Source organism: Furipterus horrens, unplaced genomic scaffold (assembly GCF_987537825.1).
Source record: "Furipterus horrens unplaced genomic scaffold, mFurHor1.1.pri manual_scaffold_6, whole genome shotgun sequence".
Taxonomy (NCBI): domain Eukaryota; kingdom Metazoa; phylum Chordata; class Mammalia; order Chiroptera; family Furipteridae; genus Furipterus; species Furipterus horrens.
In genome coordinates, this window is record NW_028327176.1 from 105,095,735 (window position 1) to 105,111,145 (window position 15,411).

General features: G+C 40.4%; 1 protein-coding gene across 1 annotated transcript; it reads right to left on the reverse strand.

Annotated features, from left to right (window-relative positions):
• Nucleotides 1-1,937: 1,937 nt before the first annotated feature.
• LOC150007168 (glutathione S-transferase A2) lies at nucleotides 1,938-14,497 on the reverse strand. The gene is made up of 7 exons (XM_090282584.1): nucleotides 14,425-14,497; nucleotides 9,391-9,497; nucleotides 6,962-7,013; nucleotides 6,647-6,779; nucleotides 4,461-4,602; nucleotides 3,228-3,359; nucleotides 1,938-2,315 (listed from the first exon to the last, which is right to left on the reverse strand). Exons 2-7 carry the CDS (start codon nucleotides 9,475-9,477, stop codon nucleotides 2,193-2,195), a joined length of 669 nt encoding a protein of 222 aa, XP_090138710.1. The 5' UTR covers nucleotides 9,478-9,497; nucleotides 14,425-14,497; the 3' UTR covers nucleotides 1,938-2,192.
• Between the last annotated feature and the right edge of the window lie 914 nt (nucleotides 14,498-15,411).

Consider the following 15,411-nt stretch of genomic DNA (forward strand, 5'->3'; position numbering starts at 1 on the left):
GCAGGGGTCGCAGCAGAGGACTGATGGAATTTTCTGTTTGTCTCAAGACTACTTGACTCCTTTAATGGAGTAAACCCCCCTGGTGGTTGGATTGAACATGACACAGACTCCAAAGGTGGGGAAGAATGTGCTTGCTATTCTGAGATGGATGCCTGAGTGACTTAAATAGAATATTAAAAGATATAATGTGATTGGCATCTTGGCCACTGGCATGGCATCCAGACTGAGGAAGGCCTAGAAACTTTGGGGCCACATGAGCCACGGCCACATCAGCAAGCATAGGAAGCACTGGGAGGCCGAGGTAATGCTGGTGGCTTGCATCATCACAAGATCAACTTTGACAGATATCACCCAGGTTACTTTGGGAAAGTTGCTATGAGTTGTTACCAGTTAAAGAGGAACCAGAACTTCTGCCCAACTGTCAACTATTATAAACTGTGGCCTCTGGTCAGTGAGCAATATGGGTAAATGTTGACAAAAACAAGACAGGAGCTGCTGCTATCACTGACATGGTGCTATCGGGCTACTACAAAGTTCTGGGAAAGGGAGAGCTCCCCAAGCAGCCTGTCATCATGAAGGCCAAGTTTTTTGGTGGAAGAGCTCAGGAGAAGATTAAGGGTGTTGACTGGGGCTATGTCCTGGTAGTTTGAAGCCACATGGAGAGAAGTTCATTAAATGCTCACGAGCTGATAAAGCAGGGTGCATGACTATCCTTCAATGGCTCCCTATTTTCCTTAGGGCAAAACCCAAACTTCTTGCCATGGCCTTCAAAGACCTTAGGACTCTACACCTTGTTCCCTCATCTCTGCTCATCATTTCTCCTCCCCACCTGAGGAATGTTCCCCTCAGACCTTATGACTCCTCTTTCTTCAAATACAGGATGCTCATATTCTCTCAGGCTCTTGACCTTGCTGACCTTCTGTCTGAATTCTGTATCTGCTGCTTAACTGAAGTTCTACCCACTTGCTTCACTATGACCTTCTCTCCTTCAGATCTCATGTCAGGCACAACTCCCCTCCTTGAGAAATTGTGACTAACCCACAGATTCCCACAAAGGTGTCTTTTTTTAGGTTAATGATTAACATTGTCACAACCCCTAACATGCTGTTGTGGATTAAGTTGTGTCCCCCAAAATTATATGTTGAAGTTCTAACCCTGGGTACCTATCAATGTGACTATCTGGAAATAGGGTCTTTGTAGATGTAATCAAGTCAATACGAAGTCATACTGAGGTAAGGTGGGCCCCAATCTGATGACTGGTATCTATATTAAAAGAGGGAAATCTGGATAGAGACAGACACAGACATGGGAAGTCTGCCACATGACAATAGAGGCAGAGATTGGAGTTATGCATCTACAAGCCAAATGATCCAGGGATTGCTCATAACCATCACAAACTGGGAAAAGACCAAGAAGGAACCTTTCCAAAAGCCTTTGGAGAGACAGCATGGCCCTGCTCACACCTTGATTCACACTAAGAGATTCCAGAACTGCGAAAGAATACATTTCTAATGTTTTAAGCCACTAAATTTGTAGTACTGTTACAGCAACCTTAGGAAATTGATATACATGGTTTGGGATTAGAATTACCTTTTTTTGTTGTTGTTGTTTCTCTCCCTAGAGTAACCCCCATGAGGACAGAGCTATATCTGGCTTGGCCATCTTATTTACCCAGCTCCCCAAACACTGAATATTATATATTACACATAAAATAAATATTAGTTTCATAAATGAACAAAAAAAAAAAAATGGTTACCTGAAGAAAATGGTTTTCAAAAAAGAGGGAGAGAAGCCAGCATTCAGGTTGTGGGTTAGAAAGGAGAAGACTATTTTGGTGGAACTAAGAGTGTCAGATGAGTGTTTCTACTGAACTCTTTTGGACAAGGTATATGATAACTGTTCTATGACAATTTTTCAAATAGATCAAAGAGTCCATGAAACTTTTTCTCCATTTATTTTAAGTTGAAAATGCATCCTAGAAGGTGATCATAATTACACAATTGTCCAAAACAAAATAGATCACTCAGCAAGTACACATGCATGTTGATTTCTAATTAAATTTTAGCACTTATACTGTGGAAAAAATTATTAGTCTCAAAAGTACCAGGATCTACATCTACGTAGAGCACTTCATTGTTGAAAATTTTCAGAAGATTGATCCCGCACATGCCAGGCCTTCATGCCTGCTTTGTTTAAAACCTGAAAATCTTCCTGGCTTCTTCTAACTTTTTCTCATCTATGGGAGGCTTCCTCTGACTGCCAGGCTGCAGAAACTTCTTCACTGTAGGGAGGTTGCTGATTCTGGTTTTCAGGGCCTGTGATGCACAAGAGCACAGTCTCAGAGAGCAGACAAAACACCTGCCCACCATTAGCCCAAGCCAGGGAATCCAAGACCCTCCTAGACCACGACCAACAGAGTCATGTCCCTCAGCACCAGCGTGAGGCTGGGAGACAGCCAGCAAGACATGAGGATAAGAAAAAGAAAACACAGCTCAACAGCACTCTCCCCAGAGGCCTGGTTAAGACTTTACTCAGTTATCAGTCTTCCCTGTCTCCCTCCCTACTCGAAAATCCTGTAGATTCATCACTCTTGTGCATATAAGACTAATGTGTCTGTCAGAGTAACAGAGATTAAGGCTCGAAACTAAAAAAATGAAGATATAAGAAAATTAGGCAAAACTGAAGATAAAAAATATATAATATATACTTTACATATATTTAAGGAAATATAAAAGAAACACCATGAAGACAGTTGAAAGCAATTTGCCCTCTGAGAGAGTCAGGGAGAGAGAGGGCTGTGCAGAGAGAAACTCAGTGTCTGAGAGAAGGAGGAGGAGCTGAGGAAAGGAAATCAGAGGAAGGACACCTGCTCACACAGACTCAGGAGATATAGACAAGGGCACACTGGGAGAAAGGAGCACCCAGAGAAAATAAGGAAAGAAACTCTAATGGAACAGGGGCCAAGGACAGAAATGCCAAGTCCTGGGTCCTTCTCATTGAGAAAGATAAACATTTCTCCTTGGAGTAACATCCAACTCCAATTTCCTTGGCAAAACAAGATTCTTCTCATGCCTCAGACCTGGGCCTATGAGCACATTTGGGAGACCTGGGGGCAGCGAGGCCCGGACAGTGATGGGGGTCATAACATCACCCATCCAAGATTCTAAATACTAGATTCCAAGATGGGAGACGCAGGCCTTCCCTCCGAGGGCTGTGACAGAGATTACCTTCAGCAGAGGGAAGTTGGCCAGAAGGCTGGGGTCAAGCTCTTCAACATAGTAGATAAGTTCAACCAGGTGAATGTCAGCCCTGCTCAGCCTGTTGCCAACCAGGTAGTCTTGGCCATGGCTCTTGAGCACCTGGTAAATGGGAGAGCACAGTCAGGCTGGGTCCTCCTGCTCCTGCCCAGGTCTCTCCAACCCGACTTTCCACCTCTGCTGCCTCATGGGGCAGGGGAGGGTGTCAGAGCACATTCAGCGCCCCTGATTCAGTGAGACAGAGAGAAGCAGGGCTCTGCTGTTCTTTCCTCACTCCTCAGTTAAAGCCCGAGCTACCAGGTCTCTTTCCCGTTCCCACATCACTGGGCTCCCTATGTGCATCTTCCACTGGCCCAGTCATAGCTCTGGCTGTTCCGTGTTTCTTTTGGCCCCAAATCCTAGTTAGTATTCCTTAAATTCAGCACATGCCTTGTAAATGCTTTTTAATGCTTTATAGAGATAAGCGTGTCAATGTTAAACCTTGTCTTTATATGAAAGCCTCCTCTATTTCTTACAATCATCATTTTGGTCCATAATTTTTCTTTAACTTGATTTGAGAAAGTTTTAATCTGATATAGGCTCTTTTTTTACCTTCAAAGTGGAAACTATGATATGTACTACATATGTATTAATGGAACCTTATTTCTTAGTTTGAGAGGCTTTCCTCTAAAGTCTGACAACCCAACATTTTGTAGATGATTTGTTCCTTAACAACTTCTCATCTGTTTCTTCCTCTGTTTAGATACATCTCACCTATCCGTGAAACACTACCCTATGCTCCTGTTGGGCAGTTGGCCTCATGTCTGCCTTCGCATGCTGCCAGAATGTTTCCTGATAAAATTGCTTTCCTCATGCTCCTCTCGGTGAAAAGCCCTTGAATGGTGGGTGCTCTGTAGGATCTACTCCAGTCGCTGGTGTGGCTCTCAGCCTTCCACAGCCCACACTCTGACTGTGAGGATGAATTGCCATCAAATACAGGATTCTAAATTTCAGTCCTAGCCAGTTGAAATTTTGCTGGAAGATTATAACTTGGGTATAAAAGGTACATATCCTCCCCACAGCTGATTTCTCTAACATGCCTAGAGTCATTAGCATTCAGGAGGGCTCACTGGAAGTGAAGGTCAATGACCCAGGGCTGCCCAGGCAAGATTTCTCTTCATCCTCTCTCATCTCAGTTCCCCAAATGCTGAACAGTCCACCTACTTTTTCAAAGGCAGGGAGATAACGATTTGTCGTTTTGTCTTTGATCTGGGCTATCTTGGCATTTTTCTGATCAGGGGGGCATAGTGGAATATGCATGATCATTTCATTCAAGTCGGCAATACCTTCTGAATACATATCAATCCTGAAAGACAAAAATGACCTAATCATCAACAGTCACCCGACTTATATATTATAGTTTAAAAATGTAAAAGAATGGGGCATCAGAAGGTGGCAAAGTAACCCACCTCTGCTGGGTATGTTTTCATATGCTAGTCATTCAGCTATGATTTTCACTGAATTTTAACATTTCACATCAAGGGAGATATATGCCTAAAATTTTTGTTCTACACATGACCAAATATTGGGACAGAGAACATCAGTGAGGTGTGCAGAGTCACAGGCATAGAGAAATTAGTAGAATCATGGCAAGTAAACACTGATTCTATACCTAGGGCTTGCCACCTCTGCTGTGGTTTGTTCTGGGCACAAACTCAGTGTGACTCATAAGACTAAAGACCTGCCACCTGAGTAATCTCCAGAGAGTCCCTGGCACAGCCACCTCCCTCATGTCCCTCTCCCTCTCTCATCCTGTTACCCACCCGGGCTCATTGATACGTCCAATATTAGCAGTTCTTCCCATTATTTCCCGAAGAACACAGTTCCACAGCTCTCTCCATGTACTGCTTCCGAACCCTGGCCATGTTTGAACTGCTCAGGAAGCCACTTAAAATAGCCTTGAACTGGTGCAATTCTTTATATAATTTGAACCAGTGCATATTGCAGGATATATGTTTTTATTGTTCCTGGCTTGGCTTCTTATAAGAGGTTTCTTAAAAAATAAATACATAAAAACTTTATTGACATATAATTCATATACCGTAATGTTACTCTTTTTAAATGTACGATTTTGTAGTTTTTCATAGTCTCAGATTTCTGTACCATCACCACACTCTAACTTCAGAATATTTTCATACTCCAAAAAGAATTACTGCATGTCCTTGTAACATTCCATATTTCTTCCTGTCCCCACCCCCAAGCCCTGGAAACCAAAATTACTTTCTGTTCCTATGAATATAAATGTTCTAGACATTTCACTTGAATTATATTATATAATATGAGCCTTTGGTGTCTGGTTCCTTTATGCAACATAACTTTTCAAGGTTTATCCATGTTCATTGTTTTTCATAGCCAAATAATACTACAGATATACAAAACTTTGTTCATCCATTTATCAGTCAATGGACATTCCTGATGTTTCCACTTTTTGAATATTGTGAATAATGCTGCTTTGAACATTTTTTTATTTTAATCTTTTTACTTAGAGAGAGAGAGAGGAAGAGGGAGAGAGGGAGAGAGAGAGAGAGAGAGAAACATTGATTTGTTGTTTCATTTATTGAAGCATTCATTGGTTGATTCTTCTGTGTACCTTGATGGGGCCTCAAACACACAACCTTAGCATATCAGGATGATGCTCTAAACAACTGAGCTACCTGGCCAGGGCTTGAACATTTTTGTACAAGTTTTAGTGTGGATGTATTTTTTATTTTCTCGGGTACATACCTACAGCAACTCTATGTTTAACTTTCTGAGTAACTGCCAACAGTTAGTTTCAGTTATGTGGTCCCATCACTAGACGGAGGAGACCACTGCCCCCTCCCCACAATGTGATTGTATAGAATAAATCTGGCTGCTTCAGTTCTGTATCAAAATATGTATGGTAACCCCAGCCTCTTGAGGACCGGCCGCTGCTAACCCTGGCCAAGGGGTCATTCCACACAATTAGCTGATAGCTTAGGTTCCTGCTAATTTTTCTTGCAGTATCTGGAACTTGAAAATCAGCTCCATTGGATCCTTCCCTGCCCCAGCATTATCATCCTAAAGGCCTGAGTACCTGGGGTTCTGATTCCACCATCCTTCTGGCTTCATAGTTCATGAGTGTTTGGAAACCTCTGCCCCTCATGTGCTGCACCCGTGGACTGAACCTTCTATAATCCCACTTGCTTGATTCCACATCAAGTGGAATCCCTCGTCCTCATGCTCTGCTGGACTGGACCTCAGTCTATACCTCCAAGGCTCAGGCTGCTGTTGGGTCTTGACACAAACCTGCTCATTTAAGGAAGAATCTAAATTGTTCCTATTAATTGTTGAGGGAAAGAAAAAAAAAAAAAACAGAAAAAGTACCGTACAAGGCTCTCTCCTTTATGTCTTTCCCATAGAGGTTGTATTTGCTGGCAATGTAGTTGAGGATGGCTCTGGTCTGTGCCAGCTTCATCCCATCAATTTCGACCATTGGCACTTGCTGGAACATCAAATACCCATCTTTTAAAAGAAGAAAAGAAAAAGGAGAGTGAAAGGTTTCACAGATCATACTCATAGTATGAAAGTATGTTTGTTGAAATTACTAAAGATATGAAAGGAAACAAAAATTTTGTCTGGTATTTAAACCTTGCTATTGATTTTATAAACACTCTCATTTGAGTAATTTAGATACTTAGTCTTACCATTTCTTAACTTGTCCAAGTCTTCTGGAGTTTCCAAAAATTTCTCTTCAAACTGCAAAGCAGAAACAGTAAAGGAGTTCTTGTTACTCATTCCATAGCATTATAGAACTTTTAACTTTGAATGACCTCTGTCTGGTACATAACGGGGTGGAGGTAAGATTTCCAAGTTTGGTGGGGCACACAGTGGAGCGCTACCACGGCCATTTGTGAATCAGGATTAGAGTCGTAGCCAACAGAGCATGGATTGCAGCATGTAACTGCTCGTATTTGGGGATTCCATTCACCCCCATCCTGCATTTATATCTGCCAGTGACTAGGTCGTGATTTGGGAGGGGAGTGTTACTGGAGGGAAGAGACTGGGAAGTTCTTCTAGTTATGGAGTTTTAGTATCTCAGGAAAGCTTTTGTCTCCACAGGAGACAGGACATTGTGCATCCCCCAGCTTGGGGTATCCATGGGCCGATGACCATCCAAGATGCTGCCACCAGGGGCCTCCCTCCACATTATATGGGCCCCACTAAAGGTGAAATGGGTCCTGTTTGCTGTACAAGTTGAACTCTTCCTACTCAGAATTTCCTCTTTTACAAAATTTGGCACACACTAGGCTAGAATTCCCAATTTAAGGAAGGAAAACAGGTTTCCAAATTAGTTTTCCAATTTTAACCAAAAAAAACAAAAACAAAACAAAAACCCTTTGGTTCCTGCTATGACCATCTGGATGTGAATATTACCTTTTTCATGTACTTGTTTCTTGTACTTGAGCACATCACTGAATCTCTCATCTATAAAATATGTATACCTATGGTACTTGTGATATAGGTTTATGTGAAGAATAAATCAAGTGTGCCAAGGCCTTTGAACAATACCAGGTGCACGATAAGTGCTCCATAAATATAAGCTGTCATTAGATGTTTAAAGATGGCTGTTGTTTCATAATATCATCCATCCTTTTTTTTTTTTTTATTTAAAGCAATCTAACAACATTGGTGAAAATGCACTGTGTTCTTGATCTATATTCCTTGCCCCACACCCTCTTCAGTGAAGCTGGGATGCAGTAAGGAAGCCTGGATGCTCTCCCCAGCACCCCCTACTCACCCTCCTGTGCTGAGCTCATCCTGCCTAGAGGTTCTGAACACATCCCCGAATCCCAAAGATGAAGTATGGACTACAGCAAAAACTCTGGGTTATTGGTTTATGGAAAGAAAACAGCCTGGAATGTTACTACTTGCATTTTTGAGCACTTGTTTAGTTATGAAATTGATAAAGGACCAAGCTAAAGTCCTATACCTTCATGAAACAATCAAGAAAATACAATCCAAGGCGTAGGTAAACATGTGATTACAGAGAGATAACACACGAAGGGAGCATGCTAGAAGCCCCTGTCACACAATGTCACCAACCTGAAACCCTCTTTTACTGCTTCAACCTGAGGGACAAGGTCTCCTGAGTTCATCCAGGACTCCTTCCCTAGGAAGACTCTCAGAGATGTTGGGTCTCTCTGATCTGGACTGAGAAGTTTTCCTCATTGCCACCTCTAGAGGGCAGAGGTGTCCTCCTAGCTGCTTGCCTCCCCGCTTTTAATCACCCAGTTGCTTGTCTGCATCTTCACTGGAACGTTGAGCTTCCTGAGGGCAGGGGCCTTGTCTGTCTCATTCATCCGTGTATCCCCAGGACCTAGCACAGAACCTGGAACTTAACGGTGCTCAACACATTCATTGTTGAGTGCATGTAGTAAATCTTCAACACGCAGTTTCTTAACAGTTCACTCCTCCCCATATTTCTAGCTTATGCTTTAACTTCAATTACATTTATTTTCTAAAATTTTAGTTTTATCTTTTTATTATAAAAATTTCTAGCATGCATAAAAATGACAGAGAATGATCCCCCTTGTACCGATGACCCAGTTTCAATAATCAACTCCAAGCAACCCTGTGTCACATTGGTGCCCACCCAGCCTCCCACTCGCATAATGATTTAAAGCCAATTCTAGACATCATATATTTCATCTTTAAATACTTCCATCTGTATTTCTAAAACAGAAGAATTATTTTTAAAATAACCAAAATACATTATCACACCTAACATCAACAATGATTCTTTAATATCATCAAACATTCAATGAATGTTCATGTTTCTAATGTTGCATAAATGTTACAAATGATATTTTACAGTGTGGTTAAATCAAAATCCAAATAAGGCTCACATTGCATTGTGATTAGTTTCTCAAAATTACTTTAATTGTTTACGTTCTTTGATAAGAAGAAATTTTAACCATATGTTAGGCCAAATCTGTTCATCTCTTAATAACTAGCAGTTTTTGTTTTAATGCAAAACGCATGACAAGCTAAGAGAAGCTTTTAGCTTAGTGAGAAAGTATTTTAATAGAGTCAATTTTAGATCCAACTTAAGATGACAGAATTCAGAACCAACCTCAACTCCAGCTGCAGCCAGGAGCCACCGGGTGGACTCCATTCGGCCTCGTGCATTGAAGTAGTGAAGCTTGGGCTTCCCCGCCATGATGCAGTCTTCTGTTTTCTCTAAACGTGAATGAATGAATGAATGAAACCACTAGAGCAAAATTCACCTCATGATGTGTGGTGGAAGAACACCAACAATGCTGAAGAAGTCTCTGCCCTCTTTGTAGCAGAGTGGGAAGAGTTCCTGGAATCTCTTCTTTGGCCTAAGTTCTCACCCATCACTAGCCAACTCTGGGAAATTGCTCCAAACCATTCTCATGTTATTGGGTAATGTCTGATTGACTTGGCAGGCTCACGGGGGGTGGGGGGAGGGAGTCTGTGGTAAGGGTGCTTGTGTGTGTGTTAGGGGGAGGGGAAGGATCAGACAACTAATACCTGCTGAAAAATCTATTGATTCTGATCCAGTGCTAGTTGCTTTAGACACATTATATTTTTAATCTTCATAACAGTCCCATGACATAGTTGTTATTATACCCATTATTAAGTTCATGAAACTGAGGCACAGAGGGTAAATGACATATCCTCAGTCATACTCTAGTTAATGATGAACATGGAAGTGCACATCAAGGACTAAAAAAGGACAGGGCTGGAAACCACCCAGGTGTAGGCCCTGAGAGCCTGAGAGGGGCCTTGAAACCAGAGGATTTTACTGGCAGGGAGGAGCAAGGGGGAGCAGAGTCAGTCCTCAGCATCTTGGCGGCTATGCTGCATTTGCTCAAAAGCTGAAATTAGGCTGAGATTCACCTAACTGTTGCTCAAAAGACCCCAATTCTTTCCACACACACAAGGTGTTAATTCCTTACCCTCTTGGAATTCTACATTCTACCTATACTTGGTACATTTTATAATCCAGAAAAGGAAATGAAACTGCATTAACTTTACAGTCTACAAAGTGGAACTAACATTTGTTCAAAATGCCTGCGATACAATGGGCTTTCTCTCACCTATTTATGTTCACTTAATCCTACAAAATTACCTGAGATGGATTGTTATTACTTTCATTTTAGAGTTGGGGATACTGAGGTTTCCAGAGTAACTTACTCAAAGTAAGTGGTGGACCTGGGATTCAAACTCGCTTCTATTAAAAACAAAAATCTTGGTTTTATTTTCTGTTTTAGTGTTTTTAAAAATATGCATGGCAGTTCTAAAGTGAATTGTGATAGTCACCAATTTAAAAATTAAATAAAAAATAGAAAATATCAGAGTGTATTATACATAGAAAAGGTAAGCATTGTTTCATTAAGTTTTAGTTTCAGTTATATTTGTTACACATATAGGTGTGTATATGTGTGCATACTCATTTGGTTATTATAATAATAAGAGATACTTTATTTGCATCTGGTCAACAAAGTCTGAAAGCCCTTGGTCTATCCCATCCAGCAGAGGAAGTGGGCATAGCCTGGAGCCAGATATTGAAACTCCATGGCTCCAACAACGGACAGGACTAGTTTTGTCATTGTGTGAATGGATGCATGCAGAACTCATTAAAAGCATGACTCTCAAAGCCAGGACTCAGGAAGGAACAGTTGCATTTTCCATCTAAATTCCAAACTCTGCTTAGAAAATATTAATTCTCTTGAAAAATTTTGTTGTGGTGGAGTATGGGACAAAAATATATTTCCCTTTATCCAATGGATATATCTCTGAAAAAGTGAGTGTGATTTGAATTTTAGGTATTGAAATGTTTTCTATATCCCCATTGTTAGCGTGAGATTCAATAGTCTTAGCTTTAGAAAGTAAAGAATCTTTGCCCTGACTGGTGTGGCTCCCTTGGTTGGAGCGTCATCCTTTAAACCAAAAGGTCACTGATTTGACTCCTGTCATGGCACATGCCTAGATTGTGGGTTCGGTCCCCAGGCAGGGCATGTATGAGAGACAATTGATCAATGTTTTTCTTCCTCTCTCTCACCTTTCTTCCCCCTCTCTCTAAAATCAATAAATATATCCTTGGATGAGTATTTTAAAAAAAGAAGCAGCATGTAAAGAATCTTTTAGAAACGTACTTGATCAACCTGTTTTGTAAGTGGAGATTTTCTCTACTGTGATTTCTTAACAGAGGAAGTGTAGATGCTATGATTCAGCAGACTGAAAAGGAGAATAAAGCTTGCACTAGCATGTGGAATGTGTTTGTTATGGGCTAGAATTTACACAGAGCTTTGTGACTCAATTCCTCTCATTAAGTTCCCTTAGTCCACCGATTGAGGATCAAGTTACAAACGGAAATCTTTTTTTTTTTTTTTTACCATAGGTAGTTAGCTATTTATTAATAAGAAAGCAAGCAAAGAGAATTAGACTTGAACTTAATAACCTGAGGAGCATGATTCCATTTGCCTCACCAGGAAGCTACAGCTTCATACTTCAAGGGATTACAGCATTTCTCCACCATGGGGATCAACAGTCCTTCCTTCCCCTCTCCAGTACTGGATTACTCAGGGACAGAGGGGGAGATGCTTGATGGTAGAAGCCTGTCAGTCTAAATAGGTGGTGGGCCTATGAAAAAGCCTAGCCCAATGTGAGTCATGTCTATTTCTCCTTCAGGAAGAACCTGAGAATGATTTCTGAGCTCTGCATGGGACCTGGAATGTAGCGTTAGTGGCTCCCCCTGTCAGGATGAGTATTTCTTCTTTATATTTTTATTTGCTGGACTTCCATGCAGTTGGATTTTCTGAAACTTCTGGTTGTTCCTAGTTTGAGGTAGTTGTATTCCTTCTTATTGTGAAGGGAGACTCAGCTTGTCTGTCTACGCCTCCATCTTGGCTGGAAGTCACGGAAATAATTTTTATCTTACATAATATTTTACGATAAATCTCCTCCTCAAAAGCAACTTTCTTCACCTTCCAAGTAGGAGGTCCCCAATGTCTTGATTAAGACCGAGCCAAAGTTATCATGAAACTTCAGTCAACAGAAAATTAGAACCAGAGAGATGCGACAATTTGCCAGAGGTCACACACGTTTGTTCCTGATTCACACTGAGTATCTAGCAAGTGTGCGTACCCTCTATAACAATCCTAGGAAACAGCTTCTAATATCCTACTTTAAAGATGAGAAAACTGACATTCAAAGAGGTGCAGCGCCTCTCCTATGCTCTTATGTTTTGTGAGCGTTAGGTTAGTTTGGACCCATCTTCTGATTGCAGGTATGGGGCTTTTTCTCTGCACAATGTAACACTTCAGCACGCTCTGTTCTTCTTTCTGAGGCCCATGTTCATTTCCCCATTCAGAATCCATAAGCCCACTAATGGTTAAAGGGGAGGGAGGGAGAGGAACATTGAATTCACAAGTCCCTTTCTGTTACCTGGTTTTTAGTGATTTGACAAGAAGAAATATTAATAACTGTATACCTTGCTTTACATTAATATCCTAAAAAACTGTGCGTAAACTGAGAATGAGCATAACTATATTTTACCTTACTAATGAAGTAGGTTTATATTCCTTGAAATGAATATATCCTATGATAATTTTATAGTAAACTTAAGGAGTTAAGTCTGTGGGGGTGGTCCTCATCAGCATTTCTTAGCAGAGAGATGGGAAACTTGGAGACAAAACCCAACTCCTTTTCTTATGTGGTTCATAAACTTGGCCAGGTTGTTTAATAGTTGCACCCCAATTTTCTCTTCTAAAAATGGAGATAGATATATGTACTTTTGAATGCTATTGAGAAAGTTAAATGTGATGATGTACAGAAGAGTCATAACAGGGATCAGCAAATGCAAGTGCACTCCTGTTCCCAGTTCCTGGGAAATGGATAAGGCTCTGAACAGATTGGGTAACGCATGTGTCCTCTATCTTCTGTCTGTCAATCCATCCAGCTATCTGTCTATCATCTATCGCTTGACTCAAAGCTCTAGTACAAATAAGATTTAATCCACCCTTAATAATTTCTGCATGTTATCTAGCTTTTATTCATCAACCATGTTTTCCAAACAAACACATTTTGTGGCTATTCAGTTGAAAATACTATATATGTAGTTGATTGCAGTTGACTATTAAATCTATGTAATCTTTCCAGGATAAAGTTCTTTTGAAAATACAGTAATTCTCTATCCATTTGTACCTCTCATTCAACTCTACAGACTATAAATAGCACCAGGATGTAACTTTACCCACCCTGTGTTCTTCCTACAAGTGCAGAGTAAAATGAAGGGGAAAAGGAAGAATATCAATCTTAACTGTGTCAACTGAATTGTAAACAATTATTTTCAATATCTTGAAGGTGTAAAGTTTAAAAATCTGAGGAAATAAATGTTAGCACTATTGTTAAGTATATTCCTTAAAACTAATTAAATGCACATTTCTATAACAAATATTTTTAACAATCAAAAGAAAAAAAAAGCCCCAATGGACAGGAGAGCTCCCCACTACAATGAATCACCCAGCCCAATGTGCCAATAGTACCACGGTTGAGAAACCTGCTCCAGCCACTTGCTAGATTTGCCATGAACCCCAGAGAGAGAGAGAGAGCAGGACTGCTCAGTTAGCTAATCACAGCTAAGACTGAATGCAAGCTAGTTCCCTTGACATTTAGAGTAATTTCATCCTATTATAATAAATTTTAATTTTGAATTTTCACAGCCTCTATAGTATTACAGTATGACTATTTACAACTGTGTGTGTTGACTTCTTCAATAGAGAAAGTAACTTTAGTATGAACACTTACACTCTCTCTTGCGCTGCTCATATTCTCCGGTTGCCTAAAATGATATTATGTTTTTCTTTTCATATTAATTTTTCTTATATCACTATGCTCATGCTCTAGTTTCCTCAATTCTGCATTTTTACATTTTCATGAGGACATATCCAAGAGCAATTGAATGAACAACTCTTAAACTGTCTCCTAAGCATACCAAAAGGGCACAATGTGAATATAAAACAAATATTTTCTTGTGTTAAGGATACATTTTGAAATATTTTCCTTTTTTTTTTTTTTTTGGTGACTTAGATGTGAGGATGTGAGGCAATGTAGGAAGGTTTATAAAGTCAGTACTTACCTTATTAAAGTCTGTCTCCCTCTTGCTCAGCAATTCAATGCCAAGTCCATGTGATTAGCAGCTGTTTTTATAACTGAGTAGCTCCTCCTCTCTGAAAGGGGGTAGCTTCCAGATAGGGAAAGGCCCCTCCCACAGTGTTCAGAGTCCATGGGTTCCATGCCAAATTAGAAAAAAAATGACAAGTCATCCTTGCTCATATCATGAAACAACTGGTTAATATGTCCCCTTTCAAGGTCAGCAAATAAAAAATTAAACAAAAAAATTCAGGTTTTGGGACTCTTTCTACCAGTTGGTTGAGCATGGCTTTTGGAACAAACCTGCTGTGAGGTTTTCATGAACTTGATGCAAGGGCTAAGGTAGATCACAGACCTCTGCTATGAGCAGAGCAAGGAGTGGTGTCTGTAAAGGGCAAGCTGTTGTGGAATATGTTTTATATTGGGTTGCAGATAAAATACAGGACACCCAAGTAAATGTGAATTTCAGGCTTTGAACATATTTATACTAAAAATTCTGTATTGTTTATCTGAAATTCACATTTAACTGGGTATCCTCTTTTTCCTCTGATAAATCTGGCAAACCACTCGGTACAATTTTTCCTCTATGCCATACTCAAATCAACCTTGCTAGCTGCCAGGCCTTTGAGTATGTGATTTATTCTGTTTGGAATACTCTACTTTGAGTTACTACTGTGTTTTGACCTTGTATGTTTAATGTCAGTTTTTCCCATAGTTTGTGAATTCCTGGGGTAGGGTTTTCATCTTGTTTTCAGTCACATCCCCATTGTCCGGCATAGTGCCTGGCATATAATAGGAGCTCAATAAATAATATAGTTTTTTAAATTATTAAATAGAAAATTTCCAGCAAATACAAACATAGAGAGTAGTAGAAAGTAAAGAAAGCCAAATATACCCATCCCCCTACTTCAGCAATTGCCAACAATCTCTTTTCATCTATACCCAGTGCGGGTGGCATGGTGGCCTCCTGAAA